The sequence below is a fragment of the Scyliorhinus canicula genome, chromosome 18 (genome assembly GCF_902713615.1).
Source record: "Scyliorhinus canicula chromosome 18, sScyCan1.1, whole genome shotgun sequence".
NCBI lineage: Eukaryota > Metazoa > Chordata > Chondrichthyes > Carcharhiniformes > Scyliorhinidae > Scyliorhinus > Scyliorhinus canicula.
The window spans coordinates 28,384,023-28,405,063 of NC_052163.1; the positions used below are offsets into that span (position 1 = coordinate 28,384,023).

At 44.2% G+C, this 21,041-nt stretch overlaps 1 protein-coding gene and 1 long non-coding RNA gene across 8 annotated transcripts in view; one reads left to right on the forward strand and one right to left on the reverse strand.

Moving 5' to 3' along the window:
- Window positions 1–15,506, forward strand: part of sdk2b (sidekick cell adhesion molecule 2b) — a 1,143,109-nt gene extending 1,127,603 nt beyond the window's left edge. For 6 of the 7 annotated variants that reach the window (XM_038777821.1, XM_038777823.1, XM_038777822.1 and 3 more), the window contains one exon: window positions 11,260–15,506. In XM_038777821.1, the coding sequence (XP_038633749.1) occupies window positions 11,260–11,637 (378 nt within the window). In that variant the 3' untranslated portion in view covers window positions 11,638–15,506. The remainder of the gene's footprint in view (window positions 1–11,259) is intronic. The other variant, XR_005458034.1, reaches the window with a different exon arrangement.
- LOC119953492 overlaps window positions 9,845–21,041 on the reverse strand; it is a 42,037-nt gene continuing 30,840 nt past the window's right edge. Inside the window, exons 3-4 of the long non-coding RNA XR_005458035.1 lie at window positions 19,769–19,879; window positions 9,845–10,105 (exon numbers count right to left, since the gene is read on the reverse strand). This is a non-coding gene — a long non-coding RNA (uncharacterized LOC119953492). The remainder of the gene's footprint in view (window positions 10,106–19,768; window positions 19,880–21,041) is intronic.

Here is a 21,041-nt window from a genome sequence, read left to right on the forward strand (position 1 = left end):
CTGGGGAGCTGAACTGGGAGATCGGGCTGGCATTTTCAAAGGGTGCCCCAATCTCTAAGTGAGCTTGTCGGTTGCCCGCACCCCAATCCATGTGCAATGTCACACCCCACACACACATGGGCACTACCCCACACTCCTCAAGTGAGGACACCCCGCTATGGGGTCCCTGGGGGTCCATCCACTTCAGGCCCCTCAAGCCCCCTTACAGCACCCCCTCCCTTCTAGGACCCCCACCCATCACCCCTCCAATTTCCCAGAGGCCCCTAGTAACCTGCCCTGTACTCACCCACCATTTGGGGGTGGGGTTCCGACTCCGATGTCTCGCCGTACTCTGGAGAATCTCATGAGGCTCGGTGACTGTCGGGAGGCTAACTGGAAGCCTCTCCCAGCATTCTCTGGCCATGTTGTGCTCTCCGTTGAGCGCAATGCAGCCAGAGAATCGCGCCAATAGAATCCCTAAAAGTGCAAGAAGCCATTTGGCCCTTCGAGTCTGCACAGACCCTCCAAACGAACATCCCACCTAGGCCCATGCTATTTAGACTCTAAGAGGCAATTTAGAATGGCCAATTCACCTAACCTGCATATCTTTGGACTCCACGCTAAGCAAAGCAAAGGTTGATTCTGGACAAAAAAGGAGCCACAGCATGCGTACAACCTAAGTGCCCCAGCCCAGGACCATTGGGAACACCAGTCCTGGTCTAGGTTACAGTATTTAAAGTCCCGCTAATGAGTCTTTATTCGGCGAGCCTCCGCCTGCTCAATACGGAACTCGTTCTCCATGAACCCCACAGGGAGATCAATTAACAATACCCCGTGGTCTTCATGGAGATGATAACATCCCTCCCCCTTTAAGTCCATTTCAGCCCCATTGCTCCCGCAACAATGAGGTCTCCTCTGCCTTATAGGGTTTGGCCTCCAGTCTGTGGCAGGTGGCGCTGGATTGAGGGGGATATGAAGCGGACAGATGATCTTCACTTCCTCAAGGAGCGCCTGTGGGTCAGTGATGCAGGTTCGTCATCGGCACCTACCACCAGGGTGGTCCTTCGGCCTGCATATCAGACCCTGAGTCTTCACTGTTGGGAGAGACGGCCCTAGTGTCCTCCACGGGCTGTAGCCCTACGCCAGAGAAGGCTGTGACTGGAGTTGGAGATGTGGTTTCAACAGCAGTAGGCTCCCTACTCCTTAGGAGGTCCAGGTGCTTTCTGAGGACTTTTCCTTGGACCTTTACTTTGTAGGAGACTGGCCCTGTCTTCTCTAATCTGACTCCATGGACCCAACTGGAACCATCCCTGAAATTCTGCACGTATATGTCTTAAATGCTCTCTCGGGCCTCATGGCATCATAATTTATTTTTTGACTCTTCTATTTGGACTACATCGGCCCTGCCAAATTGGGAAAAACAGGCTCTGCCTGGTACGAAGTCACTGCCCCATCAATAGGTGTGCCTGGGCGGCTCCCGTCGTACGATGGGGTGTAGCTCAGTAATCGAACAGCAATCGTGCCAACCTTGCCTCCACGGATCCGGTTGGCTGTTTCTTCATCCCATTTTTGGAAGTCTGTACTCCCATACCATTGGACGATGGGTGATACGGCGCTGTCAGAATGTGTTTGATGTTGTTGAACTTCAGGAATGCCTGGAACCATCGCTAGTAAAGGCTGAACCATTGTCAGAGACTAGGCTGCTGAAGAGGGGGAACCCCAAGGGACTGGCCCCAAGATTTGGGGATGCTGACCTGGGGATGCTGCTAGATGCCGTGGAGGTCAGGAGGGATATCCTGTTCCCCTGAAGGTTCCAGAGAGTCAGCCACAAGGCAGCCAGTGCAGCCTGGGATGAGGTGGCGGCAGCTGTCAGCTCAGCTCGGGGAGTCTGACCAGGAGGACTGGCCTCCAGTGACTTAAGAAGGCCAACGACCTACACCGGGCAGCATGAGTGAGTAGACACCAATACCACCCCCCCCCCCCCCCCCCCAAGGGAGCATCCACCCCTCCAACTCCCCATGCGACCCCCCAGCCCTCCCTCCCCTTTCAATGTCCCCAACACTCACTTCACACACCGCTCCCCACCACTGCGAACCATGCATGTGGCTAACGATGCCCCCCTCCTACCCCACCTCTGTATCTCCTCAGGAGAAGCTCTCCATAATCGTTGGGGGTGGACCCAGGCTGGTGGAGGGGTGCCGCACCTAAGAATCCTCACCTCCTTTGAGGAGCGTGCATTGGAGGTGACTGGGGTGGCCGAGGACAGATCGGTCACCCACACGTTCATTCTCCAGCAGGTCCTCCAGGCCCATCCCGAGCTGTACCCTCTCCTGACTCCGAGGAGAACACCTTGGAGGAGAGCTCCAGGGATGTAACCATTATAGTCACGGCACAGCTGTCATCCCCACTCCCTACCCATGCAGACCTCGGTGGGACATGTTAGTGGACAGGCTTCAGCGGCACAATCTGGTGAGTACCACACTGCTGATGATGCACATCAGGTGGAGGGAGGAATCCCCAGACGAGACAGCAGATGTGAATCCTGGGGCAACATCTAGACAGAGTGATAGAGCTAGGAGGGCCAAACATGTTGAGGATCATTGTGGGCACCATTGGGAGAGTGGGGGATTGTAAAACACATAAACACCATTTTGCACAACCATTACAATGCCTCTGTCACTTTCTTCCATAATACGGGCTGACCTCCGAACCCTTGGCCAACCTCTCCAGGCATCCCCCTCCCATGGCACTCACCCACCCTCTGGCCGTGGACATGTCCCCGAAGCTGTGTTCCATCCCCTGGGTGTTTGGATGTTGGCTGCTGCGTGTGTGGTGTTGTCTCCTGCAGTGTCCAGGTATCAAGGTGTGATTGGGATACTAGGTAATGACGCCCACATACTACATGGCCCGCCCACCCATGGGAATCCACTTGGGATGTGTGAAGTGCTCACTTAACCACGATTGCCAATTCCCTGTCAGCAATAGCCTTCAGCCGCACAGCCAGAGGCCTCAGCAGTCGGTGGGGGTTATGGGCGGTCAGTGGGCCAGACGGGCAGGGACAGTGATTGCCCCCGGAATGATCCAGGGGTTGGCATGGTGGTACCACGAGCGGTTGCCTGCCAGTTGCCCGCCAGTTGCCCCTTTAAGCGACCCACCCCCACCCTCCTATGACGGCACACCCTGCGGAGGGTCCTCCACCCCAGCCGAGGGTCCCTCACACCCCCACCGAGCACTGAGGTGGCAATCCCAGTGCACCCGGATTCATTGCCTGAGAGCAAAGATGGCGACTCACCTTCTCGGCTCCCCTCAGAAGCCCTTCTGCCAGATTCATGTTTTTAAAAAGGAGTTCTAATCGGCGCCAGCGTGAGCACTTGCTGGGGAGGCTGCTGAATGTCGGGAGGCCATTGGATATGGGGTGGTTACTGTTAAGTGTATGGAAATGGGGCTTAAGTGGTGATAATTGATTTCTCGCCACGCTATGGCAAGATCCCGATTTCGCCTACGGGAGCAGGCCACTTGCATTGCAAACTGTTTGATGCCTGGCGCGGTTCTCCTTTTCTGCCTCTCCCACTATTCACCAGCCTCGTTTTGCTTGAGCGGGTGCCTAACGGGGCCGGAGAATCACACCTAAGTGCAGGTTAAACCGGTGAGAAATCCCCCAGGGTCCAAAAACTCGCTGAACACCCGCCACAAATTAACTTAGAAATTAATTGTGCCCTAGGATCTCCAGTATGGTGTGAATGGAAAAGCGCTGCTAGAGTTTCATCCATCCCCACAAAAACTCTTCACCCCTTACAATCCCAACAGTAAACAGCAAACCTAAAAAAAGACCCCCTCCAAACCGGAGGGGACAAAAATCGCCAAATCCCTACCCCCACTTCAAACATGTTCCCAACCATTTCAAAATGCCAGCATTGTTCCCGAGCATTGTCCACTCAGTTCTCCACCAGTTTGGCTCCTGAATGAAGTCTTCGGCCGCTTCTGGGGTCTCAAAATAATACTCCCGCCCTTCGAATGTCACCAATAATTTTGCCAGATAGAGCACCCCAAACCTGATCTGCCGCCGGTACAGCACCGCCTTGGCCTTGTTGAGCCCTGCACACCACTTCACCAACTTGGCTCCGATGTTCTTAGAAATTCAGACCTTGCTCCTCTCCCATTTGCAGGTACACTTCTCCCTGGCCCAACGCAAAATCTTCCCATTCTCCACAAATTTGTGGTGTCCCACGATCACCACCCACAGCGGCTCCCCAGCTCTAGGCTTCTGCCTCAGGGGCCTATGCGCTCGGTCCACTTTAAGGGTCTTATCTAGCACTCCTTCTGCCACAAGCCCCACCAGCATCTTCAAGATGTACCTCGTGGCACTCATACCTTCCACTCCTTCAGGCAGGCCCACTATTCACAGGTTCTGCCTTCTTGAGGTATTCTCCTGCTCCTCCACCTTTGCCCTCAACTTTTCATAAAGGTCTCCTAGGAGCCCCACCTCCACCTCCAGAGCCACCACATGATCGCTGTGGTCTGAGATCACTCCTTCGATCTCCCGAATTTGCGACCCCTGGTTACGCACGGAGAATCGCGGAGGGGTCAATGGCCCCCTACCCACGCCGCGTAGATCGGAGAATCGCTTCAGCACGATTTCCGTGCGAACGCCCATTCTCCAACCTGCACCTCCAAACAACTCTCCACCCATTCCAGAGAACTCTTCAGGGGTGCCACAGCTCCTTCGATGGCCTTCGAGTGATCCTCCCACATTTCCTTCCTCTGTTGCTGGAATTCCTCCTCAATGAAAGCCATCAACTGCACCTTGCACCAGCCCTTTCCCCTCAGCCATCCTCACACTGGCTGCTGCACCACAGGTTTCCTCCAACTCTTCAGTTGGGTCTCGCACCATCTTCTGCCGGGTTTGGTAACCAGCGGACATACCACTCCTGGGGGGAAACTATTCCTCCGACTTTCACCGACACCTTTTCATCAAATTTCCATCCAATATCGGATAAAAAGAGCTCTTTCCTGTGCCTTCAAGCAGGAGCTGCCCTGTGGTGCGACCACTCACACCATGGCCGCCACCGGAAGTAAGTGCCTAGCACTTTTGTCATGCAAGTGTTACCTACCACTTATCAGTGCAAACCTGAATGTTGATCACATCTTACTGTACGTGAACTTGGGCTGCTTCAATATCTGAGGAGTTATCTTAGAAACGTAGAATCATAGAATTTAAAGTACAGAAGGAGGCCATTCGGCCCATTGAGTCTGCACCGGCCCTTACAAAGACCACCCTACTGAAGCCCACGTACCTACCCTGTCCCCATAACCCAGTAACCCCACTTAACATTTTTTGGACACTAAGGGAAATTTAGCATGGCCAATCCACCTAACCCTCACATAGAACATAGAACAGTACAGCACAGAACAGGCCCTTCGGCCCTCGATGTTGTGCCGAGCAATGATCACCCTACTCAAACCCACGTATCCACCCTATACCCGTAACCCAACAACCCCCCCCCCCCTCTTAACCTTACTTTTTAGGACACTACGGGCAATTTAGCATGGCCAATCCACCTAACCCGCACATCTTTGGACTGTGGGAGGAAACCGGAGCACCCGGAGGAAACCCACGCACACACGGGGAGGACATACAGACTCCGCACAGACAGTGACCCAGCCAGGAATCGAACCTGGGACCCTGGAGCTGTGAAGCATTTATGCTAACCACCATGCTACCGTGAGGCCCCATCTTTGGACTGTAGGAGGAAACCGGATGCACCCGGAGAGAACCCACGCAGACATGGGGAGAACGTGCAGACTCGGCGCAGACAGGGACCCAGCCGGGAATCGAACCTGGGACATTGGAGCTGTGAAGCGACTGCGCTAACCACTATGCTACGTGCTGTAGAATGGTACTGAGGGGCAGCACGGTGGCACAGTGGTTAGCCCTGCTGCCTCACGGCGCTGAGGTCCCAGGTTCGATCCCAGCTCTGGGTCACTGTCCGTGTGGAGTTTGCACATTCTCCCCCTGCCTGCGTGGGTTTCACAGCCACAACCCAAAGATGTGCAGGTTAGGTGGATTAGCCACGCTAAATTGCCCCTTAATTGAAAAATTCTAATTTTTCTTTTAAATGAATGGTACTGAGCATTCAGCAGTGAACATCACCACTTCTGACCTTATGCTGGAGGGAAGATCATAACCACACACAAAATAGACACAGAAGTAGGTCATTTGGCCCCTTGGGCCTGATCCACCATTCAATAAGATCATAGTTGATCTGTTTGTATTTCAAGTTACACATTCCAATCTACCCTTGATCACCTTTATTATATTTATTTATTTTTAAATTTAGAATACCCATTTATTTTTGCTCCAATTAAGGGGCAATTTGAACAGAAGCAAACTTTTAAAATGGCTGCTGCAAATCATGTGAGATTTGGCATTTCAGAGAGTCCTGAGTCCCATGCATTGAAAATGGTTATTCACAGCCTTCTGGGGAATTCACACATTGCTTTGTTTGTGGTGGGCCATCAACAAAAGAACAAAAGCATTCCAGCCAGCTCGTCTTTCTGATTCACCATAGAGAAAATAAAAAGTCAAAATGTGTAAGATGAATGTGAAAGGATCCAATGAACCTTTCATTATATTATGATGGCCCCTTATGAAACTAGACTGGGTGAATTTCATGGTGATAAATGACAACACAGGATGTCTAATCGACATACCATCATTGGAAAGAGCCATCCCTACAGCTCTGGGTCACGTAAGCAGCCAAGGTTGTAAACAGACTCCTCAAACCTTGAATTCACCTGAGAACATCTGGAAATTTTACAACAAGAAACCTTGCAGCGTGCTGGGATTCCTCTGCTTCATGAGATACTGCGGATCTCAGGAGGAGTTCCAGATGGATCACCCACTTGCCACTTCTGACTGAAGATAGCTGCAAATGCTTCAGCCTTGGCTTTTGCACTAATATGCTGGGCTGCCCTGGAATTGAGGATGGGGATATTTTTGTGGTGCGTCATCTTCTGGTTGTTTGTTTAATTGCCCATCACCATTCATGGTTGTATGTGGCAAGACTGCAGAGTTTTGATCTGGTCTGTTGGTTATGGGATCTCAAGAAGGCCATTTACAAAATCCCATGAAACTATCCAAAGAAGAGCAGGTGTTTTCTCCCGGTATGTTGACTAATATTATTGCCTCAAGCAGAAGAAGAATCGTTATTAGTGTCACAAGTAGGCTTACATTAACACTGCAATTAAGTTATTGGAAAATCCCCCAGTCGCCACACTCCGGCGCCTATTCAGCTACATTGAGGGAGAATTCAGAATGTCCAATTCTCCTAACAAGCATGTCTTTCGGGACTTGTGGGAGGAAACTGGAGCGCCCGGAGGAAACCCACGCAGACAGGGGGAGAACGTGCAGACTCACACACGAAAAGTCACCCAAGCGGGATTCGAAACTGGGACCTGGTGCTGTGAAGCGACAGTGCTAACTACTGTGCTACCATGCAACTTCACTGAAGATCATCTGGCATTTACCTCAGTGCACTGTGCAAATTGGCTGCCATGTTTTCCATCTTTAGGGCAATCACACAACACTTCAAAAGTACTGTGAGGTTGTGAGGTGCATATATATCAATACACGTTCTTTTTTTAAAAACTTATGTGGAAATTTTATCCTTGTCTGCCAGGTGTGAAACCAGGTAGGCAAGCAATTAAATCCGCTACCCCTCCCATTCTCATTGCCTTCCCCTTTGCAGTTTTAACCTGCTCTTTTGAACAGGCTAGATGATGTGATTGGTGCACCAACAACAATTTTAGCCCGAGAGGTAAGTTAATTTAGTTTTTTTAGTTTCTTTGTGCGGCTTGTCAGAGCAGCAGTGCTCCTTCTGGCCCACAAGGAAACGTTGGGCCTCGCTTGCCGCAGGTGTGCTTCCTCTTCCCCAGGTAGCAGTGGCCTCCGAACACCATTTCAACCACTTATAACAGTGCCGGAGACAGTTGATTTGGCTCCTTGTTGACTGCCAAGTACTATTGCTGGATAGCAACCAGCCAACTGTTCCCGCAGAGCACTTCCTGATGGCAAACTAACAAGGTTCATTAACATAAGGCCTGGAATTTAAATTGTCCCAGGTCTCACTGTGAAGAGCTGACTAGTTTCCCTTCTATGGAAATTAAATCAGCTCTTGAATGTCGAAGGTTAGAAATGGTGAATAACAACTTTAAGTACGGGAAAAGTGTCTGTACCTGTGAGCCTGCATGTCTGACTTTTGGAAAGGAGGTGTACAAAGGGTGTACAGAAAAAAGGAAAAGTTCCAATCAAGGTTGTCTCATTGGACAGTGTGCTGTAAAGTGATTGATTGCATGTTTATGCCTGCTGTTACCTACACGCTGAAAGAACCATAATTACCAGGCAACTGGGGGTGGGGGAGAGGGGGCGGTGGTGCGAGAGCACGAGGAGGGTGGGGGATGGGATACAAAGCTTTCCCACACGAGCAGAAAGAAAATCATTTTAGGTAGCTCTCCCAGATTTCTTCACAATGAGTATTATACAGTAGCTAATATCTTGGCTGAGATTAGCCTATTTTTGTATATGTCTGGGGAAATATGCCCATGATGTGCGAACGATGGATGCGATTATGTTAAAATTATGGCCATCATTTGTAGGAGATCTACAAAGAAATAATTAAAATCTGTTATGCTATAATTCATACAATGTTGTCACGGCGAGAACGTGCAAACTCCGCACAGACAGTGACCCAGCGGGGAATCGAACCTGGGACCCTGGCGCTGTGAAGCCACAGTGCTATCCACTTGTGCTACTGTGCAAATTAGGACAATTTAGACGAAGCCACAAAAAGGTGGCGGTACTATTATGTTATCAGTTGGTAGGAGTTACCCTGGAGCACTGGAAAGCAGTCATGTTTATTTTATCAGTTCTCCAATCCCTGGGAGTGAAACCTGAAGCTATCTTTTTGAAAGTCAGAGACTGTTGTACTACTGGATAACTGAGTACCTTTTGGCTGGGAAGAAGAGTGTATGGAAAGAAATGCCAAGGATATGGTGGTAGTCAGAAATAAGAAAACAAATGATTTCATTCAGTTCTCAAAAAGCCAACTTCAGTGGCATTGTAATAAGAAAAATTGAACAAATGTTTTGTACAATCAGGTCAGATTGCTGCTGTCCTTGTTCAACAAAACAAACAGCTGCTTGGCCTGAGGCAAGACACATGCTGCGCTTTGACTGTCCTGTATCACACCACACATTATTCATATATTGTATAAAATCATTGCGCTAGTGTTCAGAAGAGGTCTATGAGAATTTATTTTGTTTATCCCATTCTTAAAACTGCAAAGCCAATGCAAAGAGTGGACAGGGTAATTCCTCAATCCATCTCACTGCTTGCTCCAAAAACCACTCCAAACTCAAATCGAAGGCAATGCATGGTCTCCACAAGCGAGACATACAAGAGCCAAGCTGACAAGAAAAGGCATTGCACCTCATCTTGGCCTTGATCTGACACTTGAACTTAGCCAAAAGGCCGAGAAGCGATAGCTGGCTGAGAATTTATGAACGAATATCTGCCAAATTTGACTGACAAAGTATGTCCATGCACATACTTTTATTTCCTTTCATTATCCAGCATTTTATGTTTTCCAAGTTTAAAAAAAATGTTGTGTTATGTTTTCTGTCCTTTTAAAATACGTTTGTGGTCATTTCTTGATGCTGGTGTAAGGTTCTATCTCCTGTTGGCAAAGTTATCACCTGAGTGTGTCCAACAGTTCTGTTCCACGTTTTTAACAGAAGCAAGAACCCCCTTAAAATAAGCAACATTGATGCTTTCATTAGAATAAGTTGATGCCTCCACTAAAATCAATAAAGGTAGGAAATTACTTGATTTTATTTAGTGTCTTTCACATATTCAGAATGCCGCAAAGTAGCCGACTACTTCTGATGTGTAGTCAATATTGGTAGGTAGGCAAATGTGGCAGCCTGGTTATGCATTGCAATGTTTCATCCAAGGCATTGAGATAAATGACCAATTACTCAGCTTTGATGGTTTTGGTTTAAAGATAAATATTGGCCAGATCACCAGGAGGATTCATCTGCTTCTCTTCAAATGATGCCATGGATCCACCTAAACAAGAGCATAGGACCTTAATTTAATGTCGCAACCAAATGAGACATCCAACATTGCAGCAATCTCTCATATTTCACTTAAGTGTCATCTTAGATTGTGAGGTAATATCTTGCATTATAGCTTGAAACTAAGGCCTGGAATAAAGACAAGAGTGATACCATTGAGACAGGATAACATTATTAATTTAAACAAGTCATTTGATACGTGTGTAGTAAACATTTGTATGGTAATCCCCAACAGTTGTTTTACCTGGTGCTTTAAAAGTTAAATAAAACAGCACCAAAATTGAAAAAACAGTTCTCGTGTAAATTTATTTTCCTTTTATAAATTTTAAATATTCACTTTGTTCAGGACAAGATGAGGAGCAAAAGAGTAATCTGAATGTCCAGGAAGCAGTGAACAGCTGTCTCTGCTGAAAAATATGCGTGAGTGTGACTGTGTGTGCGTATGCATGCATGATGTGTGCTGTTGAACATTTCCGTTCAGTACAAGGTTGGAGTTAATCTTTGGAGGACTGAAGCCACAGTACCAGCTTTATAAATGCCAAGTCTGATTGAAAAAAGGAAAATTGTTTTTTGCTGAAACCTATTCTGTTGCATGTTCTTCAGAAAAATTCTCAGTGATCTTGAAGTTGTTGTAATAAACTATTTTTTAGAAGTATGAATTAATTATGGTTGATTGCATTCGGCTTTGAAGAATTTACAGAGATAGGGAGGGGTTCGAACATGGAGGGATTTGAAAATGAGGCAGTGGCTTTTAAAATCAAGACATTACTTGCAGGAGTCAGTGTAAATCAACAACAAAAAATGCAGGCAACTCGCAACTCGCCTACATCCAGTTTTACGATATATTTGTGTTTATGATGGGCAAGGTCTCCCACTACCAATGCACAATCAACGTCTTACTGTTCTAATCTTTGAAAAAGTTTGTCAATTAATGTCTTATTGCCATTAGTTTTTGGTAATTATTACATTTTAAAAATATCTTATTAATATCTTATTAATTGCTTTGTTCCTACAATTGCAGCAGCTTCTGATAAGAAACAACAAAAGTTTATAAAATTGAACTGTGCATCTGTCACAAATGTTTTTTCACAGGTACAGTAAAAACTGAATCATTATACTTTTGATCATTTCTATTCTCTTCAACAGGGAAGTGACAGCGAATGTGAAGTTGATCAAAACAGACCGAAGACACATTCTTTCGTTAATCACTACGTAAGTGATCCTACATATTACAACTCATGGAGACGACAACAGAAAGGCATCTCAAGAATTCAGGCCTACAGTTACACAGAGAGTGAATCAGGTGATCCAGCTCAAAACCACCAACCTTCCACTAATTCAACCAGCAGCATCCATGTTCCTCAGGCCACACAGCAAGGCAGCCTCTACCGAGCGAAGCGGAGTCTTACACCCACACCCCAACAACCCTCCAATAACAGCCAGTCGGGCACCTTGTATCGGCCTGCCAGCAGCCTTGCTCCAGGATCCAGAACCCCACTAGCAGGATTTTCTTCTTTTGTTTAAACAATGCTAAAAGGTGTTTCCTTCTTAGTTCCGAAGCATTATTGTGTGGAAGACAATCAGTGATCTGCTGCTTGCAAACGTGCACAGATTTTATTCATGGAATAAACACAGTTGAAAGGGAAAAAAAACATCCTGTCATGGTCTGAGAAGAAAGAGCAACTACAAAAGAAATGGAGGGGCAGACAGTTGCAACTTAGAACTAGCCATTCTACCCCAATGGGTTTACATTCTGATCAGCTGCGAAATGTATGCATCTCATGTATCTCTATACACATTGGGAGAAAAACATAACCTGATACCATTGTAGCCAATTGGTCAAGTTCAAAAATCTGGTGACTGTTGTTAATTTCAACGTGCCTGTTATGTATAAAAGCAACAGGTTTAATTTAGTTGCTATCCTGGCTATTTGCAACTATTTTTATTAGTTTTCACTTTATTACTGCTGCATGATTGCTACAGTGTGACTCCTCAATAAGCTTGTATAATTTACTTGTTATCAAATACTATAATGTTGATAAGTTTAACATTTTAAAAAATATTTTCTTTGGACAAATCTTCAGATTCATATTTGAAGCTTTGAAAAAGCCTGCCTCTTCTTTGTCTGTTAACTTGTTAGTTGTCATTCACAAAGACAAAATCTGTTTGCATGAATCACAAGACATTACTGGCCATGTCATTGTAAAATCACAGTCATTGTGATATGAGATTTTTTTTCTCATTAGGTCCTTACAGAATACAAGCTTTCTTTCAAAAGTAAGGCAAACTATCCGTTTTGGGGTTTAAAGCAGGAGAAATGGCAATGAGATATTGCATCAGTAGAAGTCAATGGGTGAAGATTATCAATAGATTTTCTTACATAGTATACCTGTTTCCGATGCAAAGGTTTAGCTATTCTAATGGCATGACTCAAGAACATTTGGTCTTAGCTAATGAACAGTTTATTTTCCATCTCTTCAGTCTCTAAATCTGCTAACACATGGTTGCAAAAATAGTATCAAATGCAAACTAATTAATGACTGACAAATCTCTTCCTGTGTTAATAAATTGAAAAATAAGTTAGGCATAAATTTGTCAAGTTCAGGAATCAGTTTCATGCCAATACCATTTTTTGAACAGAATCTTATACAATGATTTCTCCATTCAGTTTTATATCTTCTGCACGTAGAACTTGCGGCAGATGCAAAGAATGACAGAGTAATATCATGCAGGGCCATTGTCCTAGATGTGAAGAGCAACGTTTTGTTAAATGGGGACATTGTAGGGCTGCATGTGGTGCAGTGGTTAGCACTGGGACTATGACGCTGAGGACCCGGGTTCGAATCCCAGCCCCGGGTCACTGTACGTGTGGAGTTTGCATATTCTCTCCGTGTTTGCGTGGGTTTCACCCCCACAACCCAAATATGTGCTGGTTAGGTGGATTGGCCTCGATAAATTGCCCCTTAATTGGAAAGAAAAATAATTGGGTATCTAAATTTTTTTTAAATGGGGACATTGTTCTAACAATGAGCAACAATAGTATGTGAGGTTATTCTTATGCCTGTAACAAACAATGTCATAACTGAAGAAGCCACTAGTAGTAACTTCTGCTTTTCACAACAGCTCTTAGCAAATTTCAATTGTAAGCAAATTCATGCTAAAAGAAAAACAGTTGAACTCTTGGGGAAAAATAAATTTTAATTTATAGAGATCATACTTTGAATTTTCAAAAATTAATATATTGTGGCCAGATGTCATTGTGACCTTCTACTCTTTTTTTTCAAACAGTTATACGTTCTCATTTTTTCCACTACACAGACAGTTGTAAAAACATGATTCAGCACAGCAGTGATTTTAGTCTGACCATATTGGCTAGATAGCACAGTACTTCTTTCATCAGATAAGAAAGTTGGATGCCATATAACTACCATTCATTTCCAAATTTAGAATTAAGTTGATTTGTAATGTCAGAGGAATATATAATATCTTTAAATACCAACAGAGTCTTCTCTTGCATGGTATTTTGTGACTTGAGGGTGGATTATGGCCTTCAGGTTAGAACATAGTCATTTGTATCAAATATTGATGGTTATTATTAAAAGAAAATACAAGAAAATGGAATGATGATTCTAATATATCCTATAGAAAACATCTTGATGTGGTCCTGACCCAAGGGGAGTTTTTCTAAGTTCTGAAGATTTTAGTTCTGTCAACGAATAACATAGGGATACAGGATACACTACACAAGCGGATGACAGATCATATCAGTGCATCATAAAAGGTATTTTCTGTTCCTTTTTACAATACTGCATAATGAAATAAATATATAAATTATGAAAATTATTTTGGGAACCACCTTCTATCGTGCATGAGCATCATCAATCCCCAAATTAAATATCTAATTCAGATGTGAACCTGTATCAGGAAAACATATCTCTAATCAGTATTTAAAGGTAACACCAAAGCTGGAAATGTTACAGAAGTCCATGGAATGTAATTAGTACGTTAGTGGCAGTGGATATTCCAGATTGAAGCAACAACTCCATCTGGATGAAAACAGAATAACATTTCGAAAATAATTGAGGTTTAATGGAGTCAATGCAATAATATGTATCTGAATAATTGATGAGACAAGATATTCCTGGTAATAACCAAGAATTTACAACATAGAGTTAAAAAGTAACTGTGTAATCTGGGTAAAATAACATAGCAGCTTTTAACTTTGATGTTAATCTTTTCAAGATGCTTGAGGATTATAGTTCTTTTGTCAGGTTTTTAAAAAGTTACCATGATGTTACAATTGTCATAACTTTGCGAAACAGCAACAAAATATTTTGGTTCAGAAATACATATCTAGGTTTATACGCATATAGCCACACATAGATACATATATTTATTTGCATTTTATTTCATAATTATCATAAAACATTATGTGCAATGACAGATATGTTTTTTTATCTAGGTCAGGGGCCAGGACCCACAGTGCAAGAATACGCACAGGTTGAAAAGAACAATAGAGAAAGATAAATTAAGAGATTATAATTAGTTAATTCCAAGTTTGGTTTTTAAAAACAAATAGCTTTGCAGGAGGAGGATAGGCTGAGGAAGGTAAGATGTTCCACAAATTTGAGATGCTGGGTACACTGAGTTAGATTGAGCAGGAGACCGTGAGATTATCCTTAAACAAGCAATGGCTAGATTTTTGATCATCAGCAAAGGACCAACTGACACTCTTGACCTTACAGCTGTTGACAGACTAATTGTGGACTTTTGAGTGGCAATTTTATCGCTCAACACAATGCTCTACTCTGGACATGTGTGACTCTTCAACCAATCACACTGAAGGTTCTTCACTGAGCCATGCACCGCCAAACAAGGAAGTATATTATTAGAACATTTAATCCAATGTAAAATCATGTCTAGAAAGCAAAATAAAGTGAGGGAAAGAAACATGGGTTTCAAGAAAGAAGAGACAGAAAGAAAAGGTTAAAAACCTTCAGTTTCTTTTTCATTTCCAACAATTAAAATCTGAAGGAATACGACTCCATGTTTCTAAAAGTTTATTTCAGAGAAGTTGTTTGGCAGTAATTAAGGTTTATCACACGATTAAAAATTCACTTCATCTGAATGCCCAAACCCTAAATTTTTCTGGTGTGTTTAGGAGATAGCCAATAGGGATGCACGCCAAATTCATACTGTTCCATTTAGTTCAGTACTGAATCACTCAGCAAAATACACATGTGGTGAAGTCTGTGGAAAAGCAGAGCTTTTCAGGCAGCAGTTTCCTTATTTCTGTGTTTAACTGCATATGCGGATGGCAAAAGTTGCAATCTGATTTACTCTGTTATAATGATTGGAATTGTTAACCTCATAATTATACTTCATACAAAATACAGGCAATTGTATCATTCAAATTCTAATGCAGGTCTAAATGTGCCCGAACTCACGGTGTTCTTGGGAGATGCAAAATATAAACAATTCTGACTTTGAAGATGATACTAAAGATTTAATCTGATATTTTGCTTGTTACAATACCCTTTGGGGTGAGCAAACCTTCTTCGACATGAGATCTCAATTCAGAATCTATCACAATTGAAAGTGGGAGGCATAAAGCATACTTTTTAATACAAGTGACTTAATTGGTATAGTATGTGCACTCGGGAATGCTTTCAGTTTAAAGAAGAACTGCCAATCAGAGGCAGTCTAGCTGTTGAAATTCATGATCACTATAGTTTTGGGTGCGATTTAAACTATACCAGTTTAGTTGCCTCCCTGATCAGTATCTTGATAATTTTGATGTCAATGTACAGGAATTCCAGTCGAGTTATTCAGTACTGATAGCAATGCAGCAACTTCTTGCAGAAACCAAAAAGTCTCATGCAGAATGAAAATAAAATTGAAACTTGAAACATGAGGCTCACAGTTTTCTTAACTGCAGAGCACGATGTGCTCATGACCCATACAAACAAGGAAATACTGAGGGCGAGATTTTCCTGGAAATCAGCAAAGGCCAATGGTGGGCTTGGGAAAAAAAAAATCAAGGATCAGGTCCCACAACATATTGCTGGAGGGGCAACTTCTGATTCGCCCACCCCACCAGCAGCTTAGAAATGCAAGGATTGAGGTGTCACTTTTTAAAAGCCATTCTAGCACACAGTGATCAAACCCCACCCCCACTCCTTCCCTCCGACACTACTTGGGCACTACCCAGGCACCTCCTTGCACTGCCTACCCACTACTCAAGCACCCTGGACCACCATCTGGCACTGCCCGGGATACCCTCTGGCACTTCCGGGACACAACCTGGCGATAACCGGTGGCCCTTAGCACTTCCTTGGCACTCCCTGGCACAGACAAAACAGTGCTGGGGGTGCCCAGGGACTACCTAGCCTGTACTCACCTGAGATCCCCTGGGATGTCTGCTCACCAGGTGCATGCCTTCAGAGACCAGTAGGCTGCAGTCCATTCTGCTGCTGTGGATGGAGTTTTTGACGTGGAGGGGAAGGGGGATGATTCCGGCGTACGGGGCTGAAAATTACATGGAAATGTATTCAAATGCGTTCCCCATGTTGAATGTCAGGAAACTATCTCCGTCACCGATTGGGGGGGGGGGCAGCACTCATATTGTACGTTTACGCTGAAGTAAAACACACTTCCCGTGATATTTTCCACTCCCATCACTGAACCAGCCTGCGCAAATGGGAGCAGAAACATCCTGGCCTAAGTCTCTGCTGACTTAATAGGTTTGAAGTGGGGCAATGGCCTCAATACGGCAAGACATAGAACAGAAAAATCAAACAGCTTTACTGCTACTCATCCTCACTCTGTTACTCACCTGGAAAATGTACATATCTGTTTGATTTTTTTCAAATATTGTTTTTTCCAATTACGGGGCAATTTAGCATGGCCAATCCACCTACCCTGCACATCTTTGGGTTGTAGGGGTGAGACCCACGCAGACACGGGGAGAATGTGCAAATTCCACATGGACAGTGGCCGGGATCGAACCCGGGTCCTCGGCGCCATGAGGCAGCAGTGCTAGCCACTGTGCCGCCCCTTTTTTGTTTGACTTTGATGGCCTATATAGTTGAATAGTTACTGACACTTAAATGGGGCTATTTTACAATTTTTAAAACCGTAAAGATGGAAAAATCTTTTTGTTTTTGAGTAATTCCTTTTGCTCATCCTCATTCGAGAGGAAGAGCAGTCATTAAATTGTGATACAACATATTGGGCTAGATTTTCATGGAGTTGGACTGTGTTGGGGTGAAAATGGTGGAAGGTCCTCGATTGTAGGATTCTGACCCCATTGCTGGGATTTTTGATTTTGATTTTAAGGCTGATTTTGGTTGCGAGCCGGCATCCTGCACTCCTGATTAATTAATAAGTTTGTGGATGACATCAAGGTTGGTGGAGTGGCAGATAGTGTTTAGGATTGTCAGAGGATACAGCAGGACATAGATAGGTTACAGACTTGGAGAGAGAAATGGGCAATGGAGTTTAATCCAGACAAATGTGAGGTAATGCATTTTGGTAGGTCTAACATAGAGGGGAAATATACCGTAAATGGCAAAGCTCTTAGGAATGTAGAAAGTCAGAGAGATCTGGGCGTGCAGGTCCACAGATCTTTGAAAGTGGCAACACAAGTGGACAAGGTAATCAAGAAAGCATACGGAATGCTTGCTTACACTGGACGGTGCATTGAGTATAAAAACCGGCAAGTTATGCTACAGTTGTATAGAACATTGGTAAGGCCGCACTTGGAATATTGCGTACTACATGCCCATTCACCCACTGTACACTGCATAGAACCAATGTATACTTACCATAGGATGTATAAAATAAAGCTTGCAAAGTCATTTATATATAACTTTTCAGTTTCTCAAAAAAAACTTTTTACAAGAGGCTAATAAGAATGCCAATCATCCAAACCCTTTAAAGTATTAACAGGTAAAACTGAAAGTACTCAAAACCTTTATCTTAAAGATGTAAATAAATACTTTGAAATTGAGGTTGGGTGGGGTTACAGGTGGAGGTGTGGGGATAGGGTGGAGGTATGGGCTTAGGTCAGGTGCTCTTTCCAGGGGCTGGTGCGGATTCGATGGGCTCAATGGCCTCCTTCTGCACTGTAAATTCTATGATTCTATGACAGAAGAAATCAGATAACCAGAGATATCAATCAAGCAATGTTTTCCCTTGAACTCAGATGTTTCAGCACTCTAATGGATGTCTAAGCTCTCAGTCAAGAATGCATAATGAAGCTTGGCTGAGAGCTCAGAAGTCCATTAGAGTACTGAAACACCTGAACCCTCGGGAAAACATAGCTTGATTGACAGTGCTGGCTGTTTGATCTCTTTTCTAAATTGCAGAATATTTACACAAGATAAAGAGATTTCTCTCATGATGACTAATTATGTGTTCAGACTGGAGTATTAGATACGATATGATACTCACTAAGATACTGTAAGGTACACACTGTGCTACACAAGTGGTCATGCGACTGGAGACTCCAAATGCCACATTCCAAAGGTATGTTTTCTATCAAATAAGACAGAAAGAAGGGAAAACATTAGCCCAATTTGTGACCCATTTGAGGCAGGTGCTAGATGGTTGCAATTTTGTTATGATGGATCTGAATAACCAGATGAGTCAGGTGGTTTAGCATTGCAAGTTGAAAATTGAGGCGTAAGCTGCTGAAAAGTGGAGGTGAATTAGCTTTAGATGACACTTTGAAAATAACAGCTGGATTGGAAACATTGGATGGACAATTTTGCACTATTAAACTTGGTCCCAACTTTGCTACTGGCATGACAAAAATTGAAGTTAACTGAGTGGCACAATGGAATACATGTAAATGTAAACAGTAAAAGTCTGAGAGAGAATGTTTCAGATGTGGCAAGTTGGGGCACTATCTAAAGATGCCTGCTGTCCTGCCAAGAAAAAATATGCAGAAAATTTGGGGACATAGAACATTACAGCACAGTACAGGCCCTTCGGCCCTCGATGTTGCACTGACCTGTGAAACCACTCTAAAGCCCATCTACACTAGTCCCTTACCATCTATATGTTTATCCGATGACCATTTAAATGTCCTTAATGTTGGCGAGTCTACTACTGTTGCAGGCAGGGCATTCCACGCCCTTACTACTCTCTGAGTAAAGAACCTACCTATGACATCTGTCCTATATCTATCTCCCCTCAATTTAAATCTATGTCCCCTCGTGCTCGACATCACCATCTGAGGAAAAAGGCTCTCAGTGTCCACCCTATCTAATCCTCTGATCATTTTGTATGCCTCAATTAAGTCACCTCTTAACCTTCTTTTCTCTAACGAAAACAGCCTTAAGTCCCTCAACCTTTCCTCATAAGATCTTCCCTCCATACCAGGCAACATCCCGGTAAATCTCCTCTGCACCCTTTCCAATGCTTCCACATCCTTCCTATAATGCGGCGACCAGATCTGCACGTATTACTCCAAATGCGGCCAATACTCCAAATACGACAAAGACCATTTTGCCAAAAAGTGCAGAAGCAAAGCTGAACTGAGAGAGAGGCTTAGCAAACCATGCAAATAAATAGATATGAAAATAGCACAACTGTGAAATGAGTTGAAGAAGATGCAGAGAGTGAAGACACAATTAGCAATCATAGATACCTGTTTTCTGTCAACGTGTGCAACCACGAGAAAGATTGAGTGACTGCTGGCGGTGTTGAAGTGAGCGTTATTGTAGACTCGGGCAGTGACAATAATGTCACCAACAGATCACTGTGGAAAGAACAGAAAACAAAGAATCAAGTTCACATATTGAAACTATGTCCAAAAACTATTCATAATAATAATCTTTATTATTGTCACAAGTAGACTTACACTAACATTGCGATGGAGTTACTGTGAAAATTCCCTAGTCGCCACACTTCGGCATCCGGGTATACGGAGGGAGAATTCAGAATGTCCAAATTACCAAACCGCACGTCTTTCGGGACTTGTGGGAGGAAACCGGAGCACCCAGACAGAGGAAACCCACGCAAACACAGGGAGAACTGCCAAGTGAGATTAAGAACATGAAGCCTGTAGCTCAGCCTGTGCATAGAACACCTTTTGGTCTGAGAGGGAAAGTTGAGGCAAAGATCAAGGAACTGATCTCCCAAGACATCATACAGCCAGTTGAAGGACCAACACCATGGGTGAGCCCTGTTGTGGTTGTGCTTAAACCAAATAGCGATGTCAGACTCCACGTTGATATGTGACAGGTGAATGAAGCGATAGTGAGGGAACTTCACCTGATTCCCACTGTGGCCAAAGTCTTTCAAAAATTGTCAACAAGCAAGGTTTCTCCAAATTAGACTTAAAGTGGTGAAACCACAAGCTGGAGCTTCATCCTGATTCAAGGAAGGTGACAACTGTTGTCACTCATTGTGGACTTTACCAATACAAGAGATTTCTATTTGACATCAATGCGGCACCAGAGATTTACTAACACAAAATCCATAATGTGATACAAGGGTTTCCAGGAACACCCAATTTCTCAGTTGGCATGGGGCCAATCAAGGAACATAACAAGAGGCTGAGATTAATATTGGTTATTGCAGTCAGCAGGACTAATGCTAAATATACAAAAGTGCTTGCTCGCTGTGACAGGGCTAATGTTCTTGGGCATAAACTCATGAGCGGCAGAATCAATCCAACCAAAGACAGGATAGAAGCAATGGCAGAAGCACGCGAACTACAAAATGCCAGAAAAGTGAGAGCTTTTCTAAGAATTATGAACTATTGTGCGAGGTATAACCCAAACTTCACTATTCTGGCTGATCTAATTTGATGAAGAACAGAAAGCTACCTTCAGAGCTTGAAAAACAGCTTTACAAGTACCCAAATCCTGGGATACCATGATCAAAATGCACAACTAAAGGCATAGCAGATGCTAGTC